This window comes from Drosophila subobscura, chromosome E (assembly GCF_008121235.1).
Source record: "Drosophila subobscura isolate 14011-0131.10 chromosome E, UCBerk_Dsub_1.0, whole genome shotgun sequence".
Taxonomy (NCBI): domain Eukaryota; kingdom Metazoa; phylum Arthropoda; class Insecta; order Diptera; family Drosophilidae; genus Drosophila; species Drosophila subobscura.
The window spans coordinates 15,058,351-15,083,090 of record NC_048531.1 but is presented as its reverse complement, the minus strand read 5'-3'; the positions used below and the strand labels follow the sequence as shown (position 1 = coordinate 15,083,090).

Here is a 24,740-nt window from a genome sequence, read left to right as displayed (position 1 = left end):
ATGTCAACAGGGATACACGCTGCAGTGTGACTGTGTGGCAGTGTGGCAGTGTGGCCTGTGGCTGACTGCCAAGGAGCGACTTGCAAACTGGCAACTGGCAGCGCTAATGAATATAATTTTCACTTACTTGTCCACCACCAGCTTGGTGAGTATTATGTCTCGCTTGAAGAAGACCGGATTGCCAAATTCATGATCGACCGCCTTGTCCATTAGCGGATGTTTACGTATGAAATTCAACACGGAGTCCGGCAGTGTGGCGGTGTCGTTGTGGCATGTGCCCGGACGTGGCTCCGGCACTTTCTGGTTGAGTACGGGCAGCCAGGCGCTGTTCGAGCTGGCCTGCTCCTTGTATTTTCCTAAGTGGATAAGAGAGAGAGAGAGAGAGAGAGAGCATCAGTATGGAGCCTTGGAGTATGCCACACTTAATTTATGTGTGTCAGTGCGAGTGTTTTTTTGTGGCAAGGGCTGATTTGTGGCAAACAGACAGCAACAGGAGAGAACAAAATATATAAAAATACATTTTTGCCATCATATCCTGGCTGGCCTTCAATGTGGCTTCAAGTGTAGCTGTTGCATAATCGTTTCTTCCCATAATTAATTGCTGTGGCTTTTCCCCCCAACCAATTTTTTTGCCTCTGCACTCAACGTTCTTGTCCTCGTCCTCGTCCTCGTCCTCGTCCTGTCTGTCTGTCTGTATCTGTGTTGGCCTGTGGGCATGTGTGTGTATGTGTGTGTGTGTGGTATCTGTGTCTCTGTGCAACATGCCCGCAAACTTTCCGTAATGAATTTTAAGTGTATGCCAGATTTTTTACTCCACTTGCCCTGTGGCATTCTGTGTCTGCCGCTGTCTGCCTGATTGTCTGCCTGTCAGTCTTGGCAGAGCTCCATACACACACAGAGTGAGAGAGAGAGAAGCAAACACATTCTGAGCCACACAACTTTATGGTGTTAATGAACTTTTTAAAACCATACATAAGATGTCGATATATCGACTGCAAGATACCCGCTAGTCAGATAAAAGTGGAGGCAAAGTATCTGTATGAAAAATTCTGCACCTCTGCAGGGTATGCACATGTTTACCCAGCCCCACTCATAAGAGCTTTTCCTGCAGCTTTAAACCGTGCAAAGAAATTCAAGATGGATCTGAGCTGACCTGCGACCGACAATGTTTTCATAGCGCCCATGGAAGATGGTAATGGGAGGGGAGCTCTACGACTACGAGGAGCAGCGTACTCCCATCAATTCAATGCGCGCCATTTAACGCACAAATTCCAGGCGCAAAGAACAGAGGACCCGGGACCAGGGACTCCACCTGTACGCGTAATTCCAGCCACAGTTGTTCCAAGAAAAAAATCCACACACAAGAATTATGGCCAATGCAATAAATCAGAAGGGCACACACTCACATACCAGTATACCCCCTGCGAGGGCAGAGACTCCCCCTGAAACTCACCTTCAAATGCCGCATTGATGTCCCTGATGTCATAGCTGCAGACAGCGGAACCAATCAGACCGTTCGTATTCGTTGTAAATGTGGCATAGAACTTGCTGTCGTCGCTGGGCATCTTGTAGACCGATTGAATCTCGTTGAAGTAGAACGGGAACTCGCTGGAAATGCTGCAGTTCATGCGTGCCTTCAGGTACGTGGCCCAGTTCTGGCTCATCATGTATTTGCCCCCGCGATCGTTCTTGCAGACGCGTGCCACACGCGAGTAGACCTCCTTGCCGCAGTTGATGTACTCCACGGCATGTTCGCGGAAGAAGAAGTAAACAAATTCCCCAATCTCGAATGAGCCCACAAAGTTGGGTTCTGCAAAATGGGAAGAATCAGAGATTAGTTTATAAACATTTCACGGAATCTGCTGTTCAACTTACTGTCCAATAGCTTGGAGTCATATTTCACTGTTCGCTTGAAGTTTGCCTCCTTGCGGCCGTTGGTCAGATTGTAGAGATCCGAGCGGAAAATAACTGAATCGGCCTTGGTGAATTCTGCATTGGTGCCGGCATACTGCATGGAGATAGAGTGACAGAGAGGGAGTTGTGAGTATACGGCATAGGGATGATAATGTCTTGGTTAAGGCCTCAACATCACGCATACGCCCAGTAAGCCCTGACAGGGGCACGCACGCACACAATTACGCATAAAGTGTACGCACGTGCCTCCCTCTTCTATTGCTCGCTCTAATTTAATTTCAGCTGCTTTATTGCTGCTGCTGCTGCTGCTGCTACTGTTGCTGCTGCTGCCTCGCTCTGTTCTTAAAATTTGTCTTTCCTCTGCCTCAAACACACACACGCAACTTTTCCGTTGACTTCCTTCCCTTCCATGCGGTGCCCCTCCCACACTTTACTTTACTTTTGTAATTTTATTACAATTGACATTTTTTCTTTTTATTTCTGCCTTGCTCCCTTTTCGTTTTCTTTTTCTTTTTCTTTGCCTTTGCCTTTTCTTCGTTTCACTTCCGCTTTTCGGGATGCCCTGAACTTACCAGCGCGGGCAAACCAAAGGGATTTCCGTTTTCCACATAGACGGCGGTTGAGTTGTCAGCGGGATCGTAGGGACACTTGCCAATGCCCAGGCCAACGCCGGGCACGTACTGGGATCTGGGTAAATGTGTTAAGTTTGCCTAAGGGTTGCGATTCGGTGGGATTCGTGTTTGAATTGGGATGGAGAAAGAGAGAAGAAGAGAAAAGCGCATTAGTTGACTTTAATTTTGGGCAGAAAACTTGACTGACATTCACAATTAGTCAGTCAGTCGCACACAATCCTTTCCCCCAAAACCCAAACTTTTCCATACTTACATTTATAACATAATCCTTGGGATTGTGGGCATTCGTGCCGCACACATAGAGTCGATGTCCATTGAAGTTCATTGGCTGTATGACGCGTATGTGATTGCGGCATTCCACCTTCTTGTCGTTTGCCATTTAATAGAGTTTTCGTTTAATGTAATTGTTGTTGTAGTTGTAGCACGCAAATAAATGTTGGAAAATCAAAATTCGTAAGCCAAAAATCAAAATATAACAAAGATGCAAATGGAAATGGGGAGATGGAAATGGAAATGGCAAAGGCCGTGGCATGAGTACAGGATCCAAACAATTTCAATTTCATACACAATTTTGCACATGCTTTGGTCAGAGAGGTTAATGCAAGACTAAGTCCTATGCATACATAAAATCTATGTATGTACATGTATGAATTTATGTATTATATTCAGACTCACCTCCCGCTTGCCCTTGGACACACAGTTGAGAATGTCGGAGCCGGTGGGTTCCAGTATGAGAACATCGCGCTGTAAAACAAATTGAAGCAGGGTGAAATTTCTTCCATTTTCCAAAGTTTATTGAAAGCGTGCTGGAATGTCATGTTGCGGCGATGGCACGCACCCGCCCGTGTTATTTTTCTTATTTTTTGTGTGGCACAAACATTTTTCTTCCCCATGCACTGCAGGAAAATGCTTAAAAAAATTAATACACATCTTTGAAAATAGTATAAAAATGAAACAAATAAATTAAATCAACTATTTTTAGGGCTTTAAGTATTTCGATTTTCTTTTATTAAATGCAGAATATTTCTCTCAGTGTACTCTCCATCTTTGTTTGTGTTTGTTCTGGCTTTGTACGTATCTCACGTTGGAGCATTTGTTTATTTAATTCGATTTTGTTGTTGTTTTGTTGTTGCGACAACACATCTGAATCTACAATGTGGAATCCTACTACCCATTCCACGGAATGATTCAATAAATTTGGAGACCATTTCAGCCAGAATTCTTTGCCAAAGTGAAAGCCACAAATCAATGGCAGCGAGCGAGAGAGCGAGCGAGCGAAAGAGAGAAGTGCAAAAGCCATCGACTGACAATTTTTATGCTTGACATATAGACACAATATCCGGTGCCTGCTGCTGGATGGATGCACTTTCCCACTTTCCCACTTGCACTTGCCTTGGCCATTGCCCGAGAGAGTGATAGAGAGAGAGAGAGAGGCAGAGAAGGAGTGTCAGTGGGGGTGGGCAATCGTGCGGCTAAGTGCTGGAGGGGCCTCGACTTGAAATGGAATGGAATTCCTTCGGCGACCCGCTCAGAAGTCAGCACAAATAATTGCTGTTAAAAGCATTTGGCTCCTGGCTCCTGGTCAGGAGAAGCAGCAGCCATGGCCCCAGATTGCAGCCAAAGAAAAACGAACACAAATAAAAAGAAAACTCAACTCAACGTAAAACGCTTGAGCGGACAGAGGCGGATATTGACAGTTGAAGATGGAATCATTAAAGTGCAATTGTGTGCTGTCACAGATGAAACTCTGCAAAATGGTTTCCCCGGGAAGACACTCTGAGAGTTGGAAGGAAGTAAAGGATGGCTGGATGGATGGGCAGGGACACTTACCTCGCAAATCGATTGGCTTATGTTACGCAGATTCAGCCGAAAAATGCGATCCCTGCAAGAAGAGACAACAGCATGAAAAAAAGAGACAAATGATTAGTCAGGTAAATGATTAAAGAGCCAAACTTTGTCGCAGCAAAAACGACACGACACAGAGGACACACTCGACACATGACCTAATCCCTGACTCGTGCCAGACGATAGGTTAATGCCACACCAGTTGCCACCTGTCTGCGTTTCGGGGGGGCAGAGGTTGCGGATGTCAATGTCTTTTTATTTTGAAAAATTGTCAAGCCCCCCTCCCGGTAGCTGGTTGATGCACCTGCTGTGCGGCCTGTCAAGCCCTGCCAGCGTACTTATTGCAGTCACTGTGCCTGTGATTGATTGATATGTCGAATGTCGCAATATTGCGTGTCCATATTCCAGGGCAGAGGCTTAACGGAGGCAAAGTCGGAGCGGCAGCGGCACCGGCAGCGGCAGCGGCATTATGGAAATGGAAATGGCTGCGGCATCGCCACTTTCCGGCCACTAGAAACTTTTGCCGAAAAACAAAAGGAACACGGGAACACACGGAAAAGGGGTGTGCAGGGTGTGGGGGGAAGGGAGTGTAGAGTGTGTTTTATGTAGTTGGTCGGAGCAGAGAGAGTTTTTGGGTAGCGCTTTCCCCTCGACAACTCAAAAGCCATTAATCTTCATTTCCATGGCCAGCCATGGGAGACGCGCGCGCTGCATGGGGAATGAGTTCTAGGGAGTCCTCCGGGTAACAATCGCTGATGATGCCACCGCCGCCGACAACGACGAGTGCTGCCAGCTGTGGTCTGCTTCAGCTCCAGCTCCAGCTACCGCTCCCTCTGCTGCTACTGTTCCTGGGGTAGTAAGCGGCATTCGAGTCAAGTGGTAATTTTGGTTACTTTGTTTGCCAGCTCTAGAGGCTCCAGAGGTTCTCTGCCCCGCCCCCTTAGCAACCGCAACCGTTAAAATGCGGCACTGCTCAACTAACCACAGACAAATGAGCAGACGTGGCAGGCAGGCAGCAGGCAGGCAGCTCCCTCTCGTTGTCAAATTGCAGACCCGCACCCGTTTGGGGCATTAATTCATAATTATGTATGCCGACAGTGTGGCCGGTTTGCGTCCCTCTGCCCTGCCCTGTTCCCTGGCAAAATATGAATGAAATATGCACCCCTAAATGCGTTCAGGCAGCCATCTTCTGTACCCCATCAACACATCTTCCATGCGAAAGTCCACACCGGAACTTTCTAATTATTCCTGGGGTCGTCGTCGCTTTTCTCCTTTCGGCAAACATTTTTCGCTCTACTTACATGGCGCCCACGTAGAGGGCATTGTTGCGCTCATCCATATAGAAGGTTCTGTAATGCAGTGGGCCACAGCTAAAGTCCTTGACGTGATCTAGAAGTAAGGAATAGAAGAGAGGAGCATTAAGTATACGCACAGCAGAGTGTTTGGTTCATTGATTTAAAGATTTTGTTAGTGGGGGAGAGTGAGTGAGCGTGAGTGGACCAGCAGTTAATTAAAGCTTAATGAAACTGTCAGCAGCAGTTTAGCAACAACTAATTAAACTATTATAATTTAGCACACACACAAAGTTAATTTATGGAAGGGCGGGGGACACACACACACACACACACAACACAAAAGCCTTGGCCCAGGGTCCTTCTGCGCCCCAGTTGCCTGTCGCCTGTCGCCTGTCCCTGCCCTTGCACATTTGACACTGACAGTGTCACGTAGCCGTAGCCATAGCCTCTACCCAGATATGTCACGTGCTGAGGCCCAGGCCAGGATCCACACAAAAACACAGCCCAAAGGCAAGCCCACTTTCGGTTCGTGAGACGCAAAGAAAAAGTTGCACCGCTGTCAATGTCATTAACAAAAGATTGAGGCATTTAGCTGAAATTTTTACGACATTAAGTTGTCAACTAATTTGGCACAATTAGTAAAACAACAACACACAAATACACTCTCACTCATAGCGTTGTGCACAAAAGGAAAGGACCAAACAGGACAAGACAGGACAACTTTTTTTTATTTGAGGCCAAAGCCCCAAACAAATCCTTTGATGGCATCGCTAAGAGTCATTTGTGTTGACTTCTCTTCACTTTTTCTTTTGGTCATTGACGACCCCCAGCGACCCTTAATGGGCTCAGGCACAACAATGGCAACCAGTAACAGTAACAAAAGTGATTTCCATAAGAATACCTAATGAGTGAGTGAGTGAATAAATGAATGATTCCATACTGTCGCAGTCGCAGAGTTTTTTCCCGCCTTTAACCTTATGCAAATGAGTGTCAAAGTTGGCTCAGAGTTTTTTGGGTTTGGGTTTATTTCTCTTTGAATTACATTTCGATATCGTTTGCAATGTCCCTCTCTAAATTCTATTTTGCCGTAAATCAGCGGCTGCAGCAGACCCACAGCCAGAATCCTACCAATAACAGTCGGCGGCACCATCATGACATTGTCAGAGCGCCTGTGCCCAGTGTTTTGGCGCCCAAAAATAACAAGGTACGGCAACATCCCTTTGTTCTCTTTGAATTCCCACTGATTTGTGTGTGGAACAGGGTCTCAATTTCACCATGGAGGAGCGGCAGCGTCTGCATGTGCACGGCCTCTTCCCGGCCGCATTCCGCACCATGCAGGAGCAGGTTTTTGCCGTGGCGGCCAACTTTCATGCGCGGGCCACGAATATCGGCAGGTATCGGTACCTCAGATCCCTGCGACAGCGGCACGAGCGCCTCTACTTTCGCTTTCTGTCCGAGCACCTGGAGGACGTGCTGCCGGTGATCTACACGCCCACTGTGGGCGTGGCCTGCACCATATTCGGCATGATATTCCGCGGGCCCATGGGCATGTATGTGACGAAGTACGATCGCGGTCATGTGGCGCAGGTGCTGCGGAATTGGCCAGAGTCTGACATCAGGGCTGTGTGCGTGACGGACGGCGAGCGTATCCTGGGCCTGGGCGATCTCGGCGCCAACGGCATGGGCATCACAGTGGGCAAGCTGGAGCTGTACACGGCCCTTAGCTGCGTGCCGCCGCATCAGCTGTTGCCCGTCTGCCTGGACGTGGGCACCAACAACGAGGAGCTGCTGGCCGATCCCATGTACATTGGGACGCGGGACAGGCGGATCAGGGGCAGGGAGTACGACGAGTTCGTGGACGAGTTCATGCAGGCCGTCGTCGAGATCTGGGGACAGCGGACGCTCATCCATTTCGAGGACTTTGCCACGCCCAATGCCTTCATGCTGCTGGAGCGGTATCAGCACAAATATTGCTGCTTCAACGATGACATCCAGGGTACGGCAGCTGTGGGACTGGCTGGACTGCTGGCCGTCGAGCGGATCACCAAGAAGAAGCTGCCCGATCACGTTATCGTCTTTGCCGGCGCTGGCAGTGCCGCAATGGGCGTGGCGAGTCTCCTCACCAAGGAGCTAAAGACCCGCCAGCTGGACATGGAGCGCATCGTGAAGAATATTTACGTCTTCGACCACAATGGACTCATTGTGAAGAGCAGAAAGGACGTGGCGCCGCCCATTCAACCGTATGCGAAGGACATGCCACACATCAAGGCACTCGATGAGCTGGTGGAGAAGGTGAAGCCATCCATCCTCTTGGGCGCTACCAGCATTGCTGGACTCTTTTCGGAGAAGATTCTGCGCTTCATGGGCGCCAACAATGAGCGTCCCGCCATCTTTGCCTTCTCCAATCCCACCAGCAAGGCTGAGTGCACGGCCGAGCAGGCCTACGCCTTCACAGAGGGTCGCGCTCTGTTCTCTGCGGGCTCACCATTTCCGCCCGTGGTGGTCAATGGTAAACGCATGACGCCCGGCCAGGCCAACAACTGCTTTGCCTTTCCCGGCATTGGGCTGGGTGTGTTGACCGCCAATGCCAAGACCATTCCCGACGAGATCTTCCTGATGGCCGCCCACACCTTGGCGCAGTATCCCGAGGAGGATGCCATAGACAGCGGCAGACTCTACCCAAAGGCAACAGAGGCCAAGGATGTGGCACTGACTGTTGCCGTCGCTGTGGCTCAGTATTTGTTCGATAATGGTAGGATCTGTTTGTGCCATGAATCAGGTTCCCCTTCTCTAATATCATCCCTCAGATCTGGGACAAGTCCATCCAGTGCCAGAGAACATCTGCAAGTTCATTGTCGAAAATCTGTACGAGCTGTGCAACGGCGATTCGTTGGTGGAGCCATGGAAGTACCCAGATCTGCCCAGAGTTCCCTTCACCAAAGACTACAAAATACCACCGGAAGATGTCAAGATTTCCTTTTAATTGAAGCATTTACAAGCAGGCCTTTTCCCCATTCGTATATTCCTTTCGATTATTAAATTTCTCTGTACAAACATTTTTCTCAATGACTTTTACCAAGCTGCGTCCTCTGCCGCGGCTGGCCTCACAGCTGAGTGCGATTGGGAGAAGCTTTTTGCAGGTGCACAACGATGCCCGCAGTCACATTGTGCGGCCAGATTGGCACTCCGTTACAGACGGCAAATTGAACAAGGCGAGTGGTGAAAGGTGTCCGCTGCTGATACGCTGATCTGATATCCATCATCCAGGGCCTAAGTTTCACCATTGAGGAGCGACAGCGCTTGGGCGTCCATGGACTGTGGCCCTGTTCGTATCGGGACTTGGAGGAGCAGCTGAATGCCGTGTGGGTCAACTTCCAGGCGCGCAGGGGCAACATCAGCAAGTTTACGTACATCAACTCGCTGTCGCATCGCCACCAGCGGCTTTACTATCGCTTCTTGAGGGACTACACGGAAATTGTGTTGCCCATCATCTATACACCGACTGTGGGGGAGATTGTCGCTTCGTTTGGGCTGCACTTCAAGTATCCCGACGGCCTGTACATCACCATCTTCGATCGGGGCCACATCAGGGATGTGCTCGAGAATTGGAAGGAGAAGCATGTCCGTGCCGTATGTGTGACGGACGGAGGTCGCGTCTTGGGCCTCGGCGACATGGGAGCCAATGGCATGGGCATTTCCATTGGCAAGATTGCCCTGTACACCGCACTGGCGGGTGTGGCGCCGCAGCAGCTGCTGCCCGTCTGCCTGGATGTGGGCACCGACAACGAGGAGCTGCTGGCCGATCCGCTGTATGTGGGAGCGAGGATAAAGCGCGTACGCGGCGAGGAGTACGAGGACTTCATGCAGGAGTTCATGGAGGCTACGGTGGAGTGCTTCGGCGGGGATACCTTCATCCATCACGAGGATTTTGCTACGCCCAATGCCATCAAGTTCCTGGAGAAGTATCAGTACTCCTTTTGCTGCTTCAACGACGATGTTCAGGGCACAGGCGCCACCGGTCTGGCCGGCATGCTCAATGTGGAGCGCGTGACCAAGCGGAAGCTGGAGGACATGATCTTCCTGTTCGTCGGTGCAGGCAGCGCTGCCCTTGGCATTGCCAATATGCTGCTCACGGCCCTGCAGGGACGAGGACTCTCGCTGGAGGCGGCGGCAAGCAAAATCTATCTCTTCGATCAGAATGGACTCGTCACCTGCGGCTCGGAGAAGATCGAGGAGCAGGCCAGGCAGTTTGCCAAGCCCATGGATCCGATCAAAGATCTGGTAGCCGCCGTGGAGCAACTAAAGCCTTCGATTCTCTTGGGCGCCACTGGCGTTGGTGGACTCTTCACCGAGCAGGTGCTACGCTCATTGGCCAAACATCAGGAGCGCCCAGCCGTGTTTGCCCTCTCGAATCCCACCAACAAGACGGAGTGCACGGCCGAGCAGGCCTACACCTTTACAGAGGTGATAATTCCGCAGCTCTTCGCTTTGTTCTACATTTGAATTTTCCTCCCTAGGGTCGCGTCCTGTACTGTTCGGGTTCGCCTTTTCCGCCCGTGGTGTTTAATGGCAAACGTTTCACCCCGGCACAGGCCAACAATTGTCTGGTGTTCCCTGGCATTGCCTTGGGTGCGATTTGTGCGCGTGCCCGCTTCCTGCCGGACGACATCTACGCGGAAGTGGCTGCCACGCTGGCCAAGAGCACATCCGAGGAGCGGCTGGCCGCTGGCAGTCTCTATCCCGCCATTAGGGAGGCACACAACTTGGCCTTGGATGTGGGTGTGGCCGTGGCCAAGTATCTGTTTGAAAATGGTACGGTTCTATCTCGCATTTCGATTGTTTTTGGTGACTTCTTTTGGGTTCTTTGTAGGCCTGTCAAATATCTATCCCGTGCCCAAGGATGTGTGCGCATTCATACAGAAAACGCAGTACAGGCTGGAGTACCAGAGCGCTCTGCCGCCCACCTGGCCGTATCCTGATTTCCCGGCTTGCCGTGGCAAAGATTGCAAGGCGAAGAATATTTTGTAATTAGATGCAAAGCACACACACAGATACACTACACACACACACACATTCAGCTACATGTATCTGGTGTCTGTTAGGAGGAGGAGGAGGAGGAGCAGTGTGGCGGTAAATGCTCGACATTTTAACGTTATTATTGTCCTGTCAACGAGGGACATTGACATGCTGCCTCCACGACGGGTGTGTGTTTTGTGTGTGTGTGTGTGTGCGTGTGTGCGCGTGCGTATCTGTGTGTGTATCCTGCTGATTTGCATATAAAATAGGACGAAATGTCTGCTGCTCACCAAAAATGTCAATCAATTTCTTTCTTTTCTGCTCTGCTCTTCTCACGCTTTGCCTTTTGCCATACCCTACAGATGTGTTGTGTGTGTTTGGGGTATGCTGTATCCAGCAGGCATAAGGAGAAGCCTCAACTGTGGTGGGAATATAAACTAGCTGCCATTTGGTACTCAATCGATTTGCGTTTCAATTGGAAGCGATTGAAGCTTCAAGAGAATTCTTCAGTTAAATTCCAGTAAAGTACAGGGTATACTTTGGTAGCAGTAGATTCTATATTTCCTTCTTGTTTAAACGCTCCACAAACACACATACACACTCTGAAAAGAGGGAGGGAGTGGACGTGCATGCATTAAAAAGCAATTGGTGTTAAAAGAGCAGTCAGGCGGCAGTCGCACGTTGTCTGCCCCTGACTCTGCGTCTGCCCCTGGCCATCGCCTGCCTGCCTGCCTGCCTGTCTATCAGCTTGGCATTGGCATGTGGCTGCTCCACTGCTGGCTGCTCCTCGCCTCCCTACATCCCGCACACAGAAACTTGCCACGATGTTGATGTTGTCGCTGTGGAGACATCTCCAACCTCGCCAAAGATGGGGGAGCATAAAAAAAGGCAAGGCAAAAATGTGAAATCATTTTCTTCAACTGACAGCTGTCAAAATATTTGCTCTCTGTCAATGTGCGTCCCGTCCTTGTGTGTGTGTGTGTGTGTCCTTCTCTCGTGGCCTTGCAACGCTTGGAAATTCCATTTTAATATTCATTACTTCACACTTTAATACAAGTAGAGTCCGCACACATTTGGCTGTCCCACCAATCAATATCCAGTCGGCAAGTGGCAGTGGAGAAATCTTTAAGTGGCAGAGTGGGAGCCAAAACAGATCTCGAAGCGCCGCGCTCTCTTTCGTTACGGTTAGCTTGGCTTATAGAATTTAATTGGCCATAAAAATGTATGCGGCTTGTTGAACGTGTCTAAATCGTAAATTTCGCCGCCTGTGGGGTGGCTTTGCCAACCTCCCTCCCTCCCCCCTAGCATCGATTTACGCCCCACAATGGGGCTCTAAATTTAAATGCCAGCGGCAAAGGTTAAGGGTTTCTTTTTTTTTCACTAGATTATATGATGCGTCAGCGTATAAATTATAGCCCAGATAAACCAAATAAAAGAGGAGCTAAACAGGCTCCGCCCTACACCCGGCCCGCCCTCCAGTTCCCTTTGGTTTTTTGCTGGCTTTTCTGTTGGTTTTTTCGGATAATTGTTGATCTTGACTTCATATTTGCATGGCTGGCCGCAGTCTCGCTTGCTTGGTGTTTCCCTCCTCCTTTCTCAGTTATCAATCTGGCCAAGCCTAAGCCTTAAATAGGCCAAATTTGAGGCAGAGAGAGGGAGAGGTTGCGGCCAAAGGGCGAAGCTCACTTGGCTGTGTACAGTCGATAAGTAGCCTCAATAAACACAAAAGTCTACTTAGGCTTGCTGCTGCTGCTGCTGTTACGGCTTCTGTGTTGCTTCTCTAGCTGCTACTTTCCACCAAGGGAAAGCCGCTGCTGCCGACCGCTACTTCATCTTTTTGAAGATTTTCATTTATCTGCTGAGAGAGATAAAACAGGCCACAGAGCGGCAGGCCAGAGGCCAGCTGCAGAGCAACAAAAAAAAAGAAAAGAAAACCAAACTGAAGGCCAGAAAGCAAGTAGCACTTAGATCCATTTAGGCGATTTTTTCAAGCATTAAATTTGCGTTTACGTTACGTATACTTAACTTCCAATGGCAACGACTGAGATGGCAGGCGGCCAGCAGCAGCAGGGAGGGGGCAGGCTGAGGAATGTGCCAGCTGTATCCTCGGCAGGTAAATGAAAAATATTCCCTCTTTTTCGTGGAAGCAAATGGATTTTACATCATTTGTCTTAGCCAGCGCAAGAGGGAGGCTGAGGCTGAGGCTGCTCTGTTTCCTCCGCCACACACACCTGACTGTCCTGTCCCTCCATATGGTCACAGTTTTTGGACCAACTTTTCTTTGGCAGTCGCCTCTCCATATGGAGAAACCTCCTCCGACTATCCATCTACACGCTTCGCACAGTCAACAGTTTTGTTTTGCTGCGTCCTCTCCATTGTGTTGTGTCTTCTGTGTGTGTGTGTGTGTGTGTGTGTATTTTGCGGCCATGTAAATGCCTCCCCACACCACCCACTCGCTGCTGTTGTTTGTGGAGAAATTTTTCTTATCTCCACTTTGCATGCCGCTCTGTGTTTCTCCTCTGGGCCCTGTGCCTTCCCTGACGTTACGTTTCGTTTCGTTTCTTTGCTTCTTTTTTTTCCAGACGAACTGAGTCAGCACTTAATTTTTATTTGATTCTCGTCTCAGTTGCGGTTCAGCTGCTTGACTTGCCACTCCGCTGCGACGAGGAGTGCTGGAGTCAGGCAGTTCTCGGCGTAGTCCTGGCAGTCGAGAGACAAGCGTGCCAGCGAGAGAGAGTGCGTAATTTTTTATGGCGTTAATTTAACAATGATTGGCTTTGCAGCAGCCACAGCAAAGGAAGCTGCCAGGGCAGTGGAATTTTATTAAGACAAATGCCAGGACACTTCACTCCTCCAAGCGAAGGGTCCATCTATCGCTTTGAGATGAAGGCTAGACAGGTGGAGGCTAGCACTCTGCCGCTGGCCGAGGCCTTCAGTCTCCACTCATTCACATTAGATAATTGAAGATAGAGAAAAGCTTTATGCAATTCCTTTGCTCATGCTTCGATTCTGCTCTTAAATTTACCTAAAATAAAGTATATCTAGTCCCTTCCCTTACATGCATTTGGATTTGCATTAGCTTTGGGGCAGAAGGCTGGTCGCAGGGCCCAGCAGCCATGCATCAAGCTTATCTGTGCTCCTGCAGCAGTCGCTCTGTCGCACAAATCTTTAGCCATTTACCAATGTCCTGGCAACGCCAGTGGCCCCGCCTGGTTTGGCCCCTGGTATGGCTTGGCTTGTACCTGCATATAAATATGTGTTCGATATTTAACAGCTTCCAGTTGAATGCGCCTGCCGGGAGATGGCAAGCTGCACCAGAGATGTCTCCGTCTCCGTCTGCTTCGACATATGCAAAGCGTGTGCCTTTGGCCGTGGGGGAAGGGCTTAAATTTGGCTTTGGCTTTGGGGGCAAGTTTGCTCAGTGCTGCGCGGCGGCATTGTGTATATTCTGTTGCTTCTGTTCGTGTTCATGGGGCAGTGCAAATAGCTGCTGCTGTCGCTACCACAGCCGCTGTCCCTGCTGCTGCTGCTGCTGCTCTTCACAGTTAAAGTCCAATAAGGTAAACGGTAAACAGGATGCCACGTTCCAGTGTGACTGTCGGTGTGACTGTTTGTGTGTGTGTGTGTGTGTGTGTGTGTGTGTGTAAGCACCTGGCATTTGTGTTGAGCACGTTCGTACCTTATGTGGGATTTAGTTTTTAGACTTCATTTTACTGCGCTGCGCTTTTGGTTTCATTTTGTTTCCTCTCCGCCTCTTCCTCTCTCTCTCTCTCTCTATCTCTCTATCTCTCTTTTTCTTTTTCTGTGCGCTTCTTTATTCCATTTTATGATGGCAGTTCCATAAAATGTAGGGAAAAAGAAACAAAGAGAGAGAGAGACACCGAAAATTTGCATACCCTTGCCGCTCTCTGGCCTTTGCAAGATCTCCTTCCAGATTGTAGATTAAAGAAGCTGCGCTGCCTGCAGTGCAAACACATTGTCAGAAGCATAACAGCCCGCTCGCTGCAAGGGTATCCTACGGAGAGGTGCTAGAAGTAGGCAGCAGCGACGACGACACAGAAATGTATAGTAAAAATAAAGCCATAGACATGGCTGCCACTGCCACTTGAGTTCCATGCATGTAGGTTCAGTCAGCCACACAGACACAGACACATATACGGGCCACAGCGACACAGATACAAGAGGACACAGACACAGATACACCGACAGGAAAGCTAGACAATGCCGTAATCTAAAAACACAAACGTGCAATTCTCTGCACACTGTAAATGTGGTTACACACACACACACACACACTGAAAGCACTGCCGTCGCCCAACTCCCGACACGAAACGGCGTGGGAATATATTACAAGTTGGTTTACAAGAGAAGTATGTCAGTGGCTGTCCTAGGGAGAGAGAGAGAGAGAGTGCAAGCGGAAGCCATGGACTAACTTTAAGCACTCGACGAGCAACAATTTTTAAAGAGGGCTCACAGGGAGCTCTGCCACTTGGATCTGGCTGAAACTGGCCCTAATCCCAGAACTGGTCCAAGTTAGCGGAGGAGAGGAAGCTGCTTCGCCCAATTGAGGGCAAGATGAACATAATTCAGCGGGCGGAAATTGTACGACTTCATCGGGAAGGAGCTAGCTGGCGAGTCTTCGAAAAGGATGCCAATGATTGTTGCAACTGCAGCAAGAGGAAACATTAGCAAGTCTAGACACCTACGTCATGCGTCAGCAGCAGCAGACCCAGCAGCAGCCCCAGTCCCAGCAACAACAGCAAAAATAGCCGAAAAAAACGTGCCAGAACTGCAGTCGGAGACGCAGGAGAATGCCAGTGAAAAGCCAAGAAGAAACGAAGAAAAAATGAGACGTCAAGCAGACGATGAAGTCGACGTGGTCTGACAGCCAGACAGCCACGGCAAGGAACTCTCGCTCCACTCTCTCTGTCTCTGTGTAACTCTGAAAAGGAGCACAGATCCCGCAGGAGCATGTCTAACAGGAGCATTTGAACCTTTTGGCTTGTTTAATATGCTGAAAAATACGCCCGAATTCGCTGTTTCCGCTGCCAGTGCAGCCATGAAAGGAAAGCGCTTGGAATGCATTTTCAAGTATTACATTTCCATTTGAATGTTACGACACATGTACTTGCGGGAAGAAAACCACTCGAAGGAAAGGATAAACCAACAGAAAGAGCGTGGAACGGATGTTTTATTCAGGGAAATTATGCATAAAATTCATGTAGCGATTTTAATTACATTGCATAATTGGAATTCAATATCGAAAGTGCGTTGGCGGTGACGCCACACACGATGCACCTGAAATTATATTAGATCTTTGCCCCAGGGCCAAATGCCACACCTCCTTTATAGCTGTGTGTGTGTGGGTGTGTGGGAAGCGCTTTTTCCATTGCATGATAACAATTTTCCAATTACCAATTTTACATATTTCGAAGCGCAAGCATAAATATTTATGGCGAGAATTTATGAAAACTAAACGTGAGTCGAGCTTTCGGATTCGCCCAACTACCCGCTCGAATCTGCTGCACTCGGTGGCGAAAAATCGTTTGCATATTTTTTAGATTATTTGAATTTTTAAGAGCGCACTACACTTTACGCTGCAGCTTATCCCCCAGGGCTATGTGTCACGGAGCCAATGGGGGGGCAAGGGCAGCAGTCAGCCATCCACTATACGATATCTGGCGCTGGCTCTGCTTCTGGCCATGACTGTGCTTTACAGCTGCAAATGCAGCTCCAATGTACGAGTATGGCATATCCCTTGGAGCACTTTCGCTGCTCTCCCTGCTATCCGTCTATTCCCTAAGGGTCACCTGACATTGGAGCTGGGGCGCCACGTATGCATAGCACACATTTGAACAGTGCCCAAACCGGACGAAGGAGAAGGAGTGGTGGAGAGCAAGCAAAGTTGCGGCACTTTACCTTGATTTCCCCAATGCCACTCTCAGTCCACATTTGCCACCTCTTGCCCCACCCTTTGGCCACCCTTTGCCCACCGGCTTGCCTTTTGCTGACTGCGCAATTGGCCGCAATTTGTTTTCAGCTCCTAAACAAGTCGAGTTTACCCCCAGCGCCTCGAGTGCGTTCCAACTGCTAATTAATCTTGCGAGCAGGTAGTATGCCACCAAAGTGATATGAAGTGAGTGCCTCTGACTTGGGTGAAGCGCACCGCCCCTGAGGACCTACTGGCGCTACCTTCCTACCCCTTTTGGCCTCTACGGTGCGTGCCTGTGTCATTAATTAAATTACGCAAAAACACAAAAAAAAAACGAACGGCCGGAGAAAGTTCAAAAACACATAAATCAGTCTGAAATCATTGGGGTTGTCTCTTTGTGCCTGCCGCACGACGAGAGCCAGGGGCGGCCATGGCCAGATGGCTTTTTAGTGCCCTTGCGGGACATGACATAAATATTAGTACTACCAGTGCCCACCCCGTGCCCACCCCGTGCCCACCCCGCTACTCCTCTGATCCACACTCCTAGATAAACTCATTTAAATGTTAATGCAGCGTCAAAAGTTGTTCGAGGCAGGGAAATTGCATGCATTTTATTGGCCATTATGTGTCCATATTGAGACGGCACGGCAGGCCACTCCATGCCACCCATCAGGGTGGTTGTTGGGTGAACTATTTCCCATCTTAGTTTAATAACTGCAACATTGTTTGCCTAACCCCTGAATGAAGGCAGGTTGCAGGGCGGGCGCTGGGTGTTGGTTTGGGCCAAAGGTGGCTACGGCTAAGGGGGTGTGACTCCCCCTTGTATACGTGCCCCTGTGTGTGCCTGTCTGCATGTTAATTATGTGGAAAAACTGAATGAAAATGTAGTCTATCCTCTCAAACATTTGATATTAGCTGTGCAGTGCGTTACGTGAGAGTTCCAGAATCATCAGACATTAGAGTTGCACCTTAGCCAACGCCTAACCAATGTACCGCACTGCACCATATACCAATATTCGGCTTCATACAGTGCGTACCACATGGATATATCCACAACGTTTAGAATACACGTGAAAGTTTTTAATGAGTTGAACGACTAAAATTGCAACGAAACTTTACGCCACATGAAGTTGGACTTTATGCTGCAGCTGCAGCTGCTGTTGATGCAGCTCCTGTATAGCTTACTCTGCCACATGTAGCAGTATCCTGTATCCCAGCTGCTACCCTGTCTGGCCATAGACCACTTCATGTTATTGTTTATAACACATTTGCTCATCATAATAAGGCAACATTTTCATAAGAACATGCCAAGACAGTGGCGCCATTAACCCTGTTAATGCTGCAATTATGCGGCAAGAATTATGTTCTACAGGACCGCAGGATGGAGGAGGGAGCTGTAACAGTGGGTAACTGCCATAAATCCAGGGCACCTTGCGCCGAAAGTTTGCGTGAAACCCGTTTGGCATAATGATGGCAAGGAGACTCCTGGTCTCTCCTTAACAAAAGGTGCCAGAGTGCCCCATTGAAGAGGGTCTTGCACAAAAGGCTGACAACACAAATACAAATACTGAGTGGGGGCTACAATGGCTCCACTAAGTTGTAAGTTTAATTACCCACATAACCAGAGAGAGAGAGAGAGAGAACAAGGGAACCAGGGGCACCAAAGTGTAGCTGTAGAACTCTCATCTAATTAGGAAGACAGAGGAGTCGCGCTGCTGCCTTGCCTGTCTGCATCTGACAGTCGGCCAGAGTTGACTTGCTTTAATATATAGAGGTTGATTCCTCTTTATGAACATTTTATTGTGTGTCGGTGTCCGTGCGTGCACTATAATTGCATTCGCTGCCTGTGCCACAGAGCCATAGCAAGGGTAACAGTGGCACAGAGCTCTTCCTTTCCCTCGTTCGTGTCTGCTGACTGCCGTCATATAAATCGTAAAAATGTTGAAAAATAATCATCATAAAAGACAAACAAGGGGCCATGAGGCACGCAAAGGTGTTCTGGCTCTCTCTCTCCTTTATCCCTGATATTATTTAAGTTTTTATGTCCTTTCTTTTGCGTTTTGGGTGTCGTGTCCTTAGCTCCTGGATATATAAACATAAATCATTCGACTTGTTTGCCCTGCCCTGCCCGGCCATGCTCTCCGGAAGGTGTCCTCTTTCGGTTTTTGCTTCTTCATTTACTCATTAGATTCTGGGGCATGCTCCACCTCTCACTCTCTCTCTCTCTCTCTCTCTCTCTCTCTCTGTCTGCTTCTGTGTGCGTATTCTTTGAGGTTTTTGCCGCTTTCACAACACAAAGCACATAATAATATGCTTATTTTAAGGATACACCTTTTGTGTCAACATTGCCAGCTACTCCTGCTGCTACTCCCCCGCTTTCCCGCTCCTTCTTTGCCCTGTCAGCAGCATTTTGTGGCAAGAACAGCAAACTGGCCTCGACGTTGATTGGCAGCGGCCTGTGGTTTGGGCTCCGTGTGTCTCCACCAGCCTGATATTTTCTTAATTTTCAACACGTTTGCTTCCTCTTTGAGGCGCAAAACACGCCCTAAGGCCAGCTGTAGGCTGTAGGCAGTACGATATGTATCGCATCGTATCGTATCGTATCTGTTTGTTTCGTGACAAAAGGCAACTTTAACTTTTCTTTGCTGAGCAGAAGCTGAAGTCTTGGCTTGGCATACACCTGAAAAAGTATGCTAACGCTTTGCGACACGCACATGTTGGGCAGGCAGGCAGGCAGGCAGGACTGAGGCTTTGGGCCTTTTGGTGTTCCATATGCGCATAACTTGGCACCTCGGTCAGACACGGCGCCACGTCAGCGATGCGCCCCCGAGTGCGTGCGACACACATACAAGAGCCAAGAGCCACGAGCCAAGAGCTGCTGGACATAAAATGGCTTTAAGAACTGGCTTTAAGTCACACAGCTTCCATCAGCTGTGGGCTGGCTCCCCTCCCTGCTCTTCCTGGGGGGCGTAACTTTGACGACGCGTGGCCTAAATTGTTTCAAATTGCAGGACTGAGCGAGCAGCCTTGCTGCCTTAATCCGCAACTATGCTGTGGATCCATGTCGCTCTCTTTTGCTCTGTGTATGTGTAGCTCAGGCATTTCCGGCAGCTCATTTCCGTTTCACCTCAATTGGGAAAACCAGAAAAAATAAAAGCTTCGCAGCCGCACACAGTACAGAAATAAAACTCGTGTAGCACTAAACCAGAAAAAATAAAACAGAACGAAGAAATGTATAAATAAAAGGGAACTCCGGGGACCACATGCAACGCAGCAGGTTTCTGCCGGGCTCTGCTGCGAGAAGGGTGCATAAATTAGAGGCTCTCTAGCAAGGGAGGGGCAGAGAGACGTAGCAGTGTGGTGTGGCTTGGTGCCGGGCAGTGAGGCAGCGTGGCAGCGTGGCAAGGTTGCAGTTTGACCGTAGACAGATGGCGACGTACCGAGACACACAAGACAATCGAGCTGAGGCATTCACCCGACTTCACCCTCGCCCCTAGGGGGGGCTTTTGTGCCACACCTCAGCACTTATTCATGGGTAGAACAATTTAAAATTTGTCCCCCTCCGTTCCACCAATTCGAAAGTGTGGCAAATTGCACCCACACCCCGCACCGCGCACCGTAGCGAAGCGAAGAAAAATTTGGCCCAAAAATTGCACGGTAATTGTAGCGGCTAAATTTCACTTTTAGCTGGGCAAAAGGTGCGCGGCGCGCCATGTGCTCGAAAGGGCGGCAGAGAAAATTGAGCGGTTACAAGAACAACCACGGGCGGAAAGTAGAATTATGCGCCAGACGGGCATGGATGGCCTCCCCCTGCAGGCCCACCGCTACAGTACCTCTAGCTCACACAATACCCTCTTTCCGTACACAGTCGCTCCTTCGCCCTTCCTGCACATCACATGACAGCCTGGCCGGCAGTTTTCATTTTTAAATTGGCGGTTTTATGTGCAATTCGAAATGGAAATGCGAATGAGTGAGGGAGGGTATGTGTGTGTGTTCTGGCATGACTAATATTTGCAAGCCAACACAAATACACTCTCCCGCAAACACACACACACACAGAGGTACGGCGCGGAGCCACAGACAGTCTGGTTGTTGTGCGCATTAGCCAAATTTTATTGCATACTTTTGTGCGCTATTGCAATTTAATGTCCCTCGCTGCTGCCGCTCTACCCCTCTCCAACCCGCTGCCCAACACACTCACTCTCTCTCACTCTCCACCTGCGATCCGTGTGCGGTTTTATGCTTTACGCATAATTTTTGCGTAACAATTGAAATACACACACAAAATGCGAAATGCTTTCGGCTTCGAGTTGAGATTTATATTTCGCTATTAAGCCACATTTTGTGCCACAGCACACCTCACACCATAAAGGGAAAGTTCATTTTTCATGGAAATGACTTTATATGATTATATGTATGTGATTCACGACTCTGTGTGTGGGTGTGGGTGTGGGTGTGTACGCTGCGTGGCAAAACAATAAAATGTAAATTCAAGTGACGCGAAAATCGATGGATTCTAATTGGAGCAATGACATTTGTAACTGTCGAAACTGTTGGTCGTCCGATCTGTTTTTAATTAAATTGCTTTGCAAATGTGGTTGCAAGAATATAATCGATTAGGTTTCCTTCCGCATTGATGTTATGCTCTGAATCAGTTCTTTTCCATGTCGTTGAATTCATTGAATTATCAATTTTTTCTGTTTTTCCATCAATTTTTATACACAATTTATCGGTTATGGAATTTATAATATAATATAAATAATTCAATCTTATATAACTCAATGACAATGCAAGTTTTTGTGACATTAATTTTATTAAACATTTTTATGGGCAAATAATTTCGTGTCATTTATATCACTTTAAGTTTACTCACTTTATTTGTGCATAAGTTTTAATCATTTATCAATTATCTCTTGCAGGAAAGCTTAGTGGAATCTTTGACTACCAGTGCTCTATACTTACGAAACGCACTGTACTCAAGTACATACATATGTTCAGCTGCTGCCATCGGGTGTTGAGACGAAGAGAAAAGTGAAAGGTATTTGTTTATCATAAATACTCTCTTTTTATCATTTCCCCCCTACCACCGCAAACTTGTTCTGTCTCATATACAAGTCCACATATAAATGAAGTGAATATTTTCTCGCATTGGTTTCGATTTGCGTGACTGTGGTATGGCACATGCGGCGTATGTGTCATAAATATCGAATATCCATATGAAGAAGTGGTCTGGCCATAACTTTCTTTTGTCTCTCAGCCTTTGTCTGCATGTGTGCATGTGTGTGTGTGAGCCTTTTGTTTCATGTTTATTATTTATTATAAATGACTGCACACCGACACACGGACAAACCCTCTTAAATGCTGCCAGTTCCTGGGCTGAGCTGACTTCGAATCCAATGCCGTCGCCGACTTGGGAGTATCCGACAGTATCGCACAGGAAACGGGTCAATCGATTCTCCTTTTTACCTATCCCCCTCTTTTTCTCTCTCTCTCTTTCGTTCTCCTGTGTAGGCGTTTCTTTGTGGGGCACACAGACATCCCCCTGGAAGGTCCGAGCATTAATTAGAAATGGGTTTTCCACTCTATTTTTTTGTTCGTTCCGTCTGATTGCTTTCTTATCGCTCTCCATTGTGCGTCGATTAAATGATGTGTTAATTTTCTAACCCCGCATCATGCAAACTTGGCCAACATCTCGATCTAGTCCAATCAGACCATTCCCATGCAGCAAGAGTGCGATGCATGGAAGGGGCAGGGCGATGACGTGACCCGCACTGCACTTAATGCAATTATTTCGCATGCCACAAAGTTTTTCTGCGTCATAAAAATGGACAATAAACCAATTTAACTTTTGCAATATGCTGTGGAATCAACCCCCCAAGTCCTCCCCCGATTTTTGGGCAACTTTCCGCGCCTTATGCTAACGGTCAAAATAGTTTGGTGTCCACTCTAAAAATCGCTCTCGTATGAATGTGGTCTTCCTGTACTGTACAGCTACCCTTGGTTAAGCCACCCCTTCGAGCGAGGGGTCTCAGCAATAACTTTAATATATTTCACTTGGCATATTTGTGCCAGACAGCCGCCACCCACCCTGCCTTAATGAATGGAACATAGATATTTCTGTTGTTTGAGCATTGTTTTTGTTGTTGGTTGTGGTTGAGCAGATAATTGAAATCGAGTGTAAATAAGTGCACTGAGAGGTGTCTGTGTGCAGACATTCGATTATTCACTGAGCTGAGCCGTGGAGAGAGGCGTTCGGACGTTTCGTCTGCCCTTCACATGCGAGGACAGTCCTTCTGTGTTTTGTGCAATAGTTTGTAATTTATGTCTACACTTAATGCTTATTCATTCTCGATGATTTGCTGGAATTTTAGTTGGCTCTTCAGGTTTATGGCCTGCACAGAAATGCCTTTGATGGCCGCACATAATTAAAGTTGAATCCTTGGCAGTGGTTTTGCATCTTAGTTATTTGAGAGTGTGGAACAAATATTTACTCTGGCTGCGGGGATCTTTTATTGATTGTCACTTTGGTTTTCCTGCCTTGCAGGTTGTGGCTCTGATTTTATCTCTTTTTTGCTCCGCGGAGACTTTTATCCCACTTCGTTATTTATTTACCAATTTAAGTTTAAACAATGGCATAATCGTGTAAAGTGTTTAATTAAAAGCGTCAAGCTTCGGACAACAATAACCACCAACGTCCTGTGTTGTCAGTGTCTGTGTCTGGTGTTGCTGCGCCGCGGTCCCCAAGCCGACGGCAATCATGTGTCAGCGGCAGCTGAGTGCAACATCAGTTGCAGATGCAACGTGCGTGCTGAAACAGCAGCATCCTGCCCACTGCAGCAGCAGCAGCAACATCAACAGAAGCCGCAGCGGTCGTGTAAAGTTAATTAAATCAAGCGACATGTGTTTTAAATAAATTGAATAAACTCCGACATTAACATAAAATTGAATTAATTTTAATAGGCTTTCGCCGTAAGTTGTTAAGCCAAAACTATAAACAAGTTTTCCATGCCACGTCCCAGTGCCCGATCCCGATCCCAAGCCCAATCCCAAATCCATTTTCATTCTTATTTTCATCGCAAGAAAAGTTGAAAGACCAAAGTTTTAATGCCAGTTGAGTGGGGGGTGGCGGTGCGGGGTTAATGTTTTTCGGGTGTATAAGAAAATGTATATTTAGCATCATTATGTCGACAAATTTATGTCACAAACCGCAAACACACACACACAGCTGGAGCTGGAGCTGAAGATGAAAATTGGAATGAAAAACGTAAAGTTTTATAATCAAATTTAGTGGTGCAGACATTTCTGGTTTAATTAATTTGTCCTCATTAACTTGAGCCCCACAAATGTGATGGCACAGAGCACCCCGAAGAAGCTAGGGCTGCTCCGCTTTGCGGTTTCCTCTTGTGTCCTTGATGAGGAAACTCGTTGCTTAAAGGACTCACACACTCACACAAAGACCCTCTCTCAGCTCGTGTGTTACTGTATCTTTGTATGACTGTATCTCTGTCTTTTGTGTGGGTATTTTCGAGGCTGCGGTGCACCAACATGTGTGTGCCTCACAGCCTTTGTCTCTGCATTAAGATATATGACACACACACAGACACACACACACTTCGTCTCTCCCTCAACCCCACCAGCATTTGTACTCACGAAATAAGTTGAATTATGGCACTTGCAGTTGGCTAATGAATCCGTTGGACAACGCCGCAAGCCAAAAGCCAGAGGAGCGCTTGCAACAGCAGCCAGGAAATCAGGTCAATGCGATTGTAAATTACGACCTAAGCCCAATTTAGATTTGGATAAGGTTACAGCAGGAGATGTTTTGCCCTAGAGCACAAAACCCACATGCGAGTATTCCAGAGAAATTTCAGGTGAGGCACAGTCCCACGTGTGTGGGAGCTATTGATTTTTCTTAAATTCCTGGCATTCCCATACACTAAGTATAGGCTCTGACAGCACCCACATATCGATTGTGTGGGTTGAGCCACTGAGCATCCACAGGGGCGGCCCTTCGACTGTGTGCTGATGGACTCCTGAAGAGCCCCTGTCGGCCTGCTCGGGTCGTGTCTTTCCTTTCAGCCGCTTACTGCTGAAAATTGCTGCTTA

The 24,740-nt window shown here is 48.1% G+C and overlaps 2 protein-coding genes across 5 annotated transcripts in view; one reads left to right on the top strand and one right to left on the bottom strand.

The window, feature by feature from the left end:
* The window catches only part of LOC117889863 (semaphorin-2A), a 44,863-nt gene that overhangs the window by 3,931 nt on the left and 16,192 nt on the right, over positions 1–24,740 (bottom strand). For both annotated transcript variants that reach the window (XM_034794369.1, XM_034794368.1), the window contains exons 3-10: positions 5,693–5,780; positions 4,377–4,428; positions 3,222–3,290; positions 2,800–2,910; positions 2,487–2,624; positions 1,876–2,008; positions 1,454–1,810; positions 128–356 (exon numbers count right to left, since the gene is read on the bottom strand). In XM_034794369.1, coding sequence (XP_034650260.1) covers positions 128–356; positions 1,454–1,810; positions 1,876–2,008; positions 2,487–2,624; positions 2,800–2,910; positions 3,222–3,290; positions 4,377–4,428; positions 5,693–5,780 — 1,177 coding nt within the window. The remainder of the gene's footprint in view (positions 1–127; positions 357–1,453; positions 1,811–1,875; positions 2,009–2,486; positions 2,625–2,799; positions 2,911–3,221; positions 3,291–4,376; positions 4,429–5,692; positions 5,781–24,740) is intronic.
* LOC117889864 (NADP-dependent malic enzyme-like) lies at positions 6,720–10,930 on the top strand. Of its 3 annotated transcripts, none has more exons than XM_034794372.1 (4): positions 6,720–6,890; positions 8,954–10,150; positions 10,204–10,498; positions 10,557–10,930. In XM_034794372.1, the coding sequence occupies exons 1-4, from the start codon at positions 6,747–6,749 to the stop codon at positions 10,712–10,714; spliced, it is 1,794 nt and encodes a 597-aa protein (XP_034650263.1). In that variant the 5' UTR covers positions 6,720–6,746; the 3' UTR covers positions 10,715–10,930. The 3 variants fall into 3 exon arrangements, with proteins under 3 accessions (XP_034650263.1, XP_034650261.1, XP_034650262.1); XM_034794371.1 differs by lacking the exon at positions 6,720–6,890 and adding an exon at positions 8,737–8,898 and having other exon boundaries at positions 10,557–10,927; XM_034794370.1 differs by lacking the exons at positions 8,954–10,150; positions 10,204–10,498; positions 10,557–10,930 and adding exons at positions 6,947–8,438; positions 8,494–8,729 and having other exon boundaries at positions 6,732–6,890.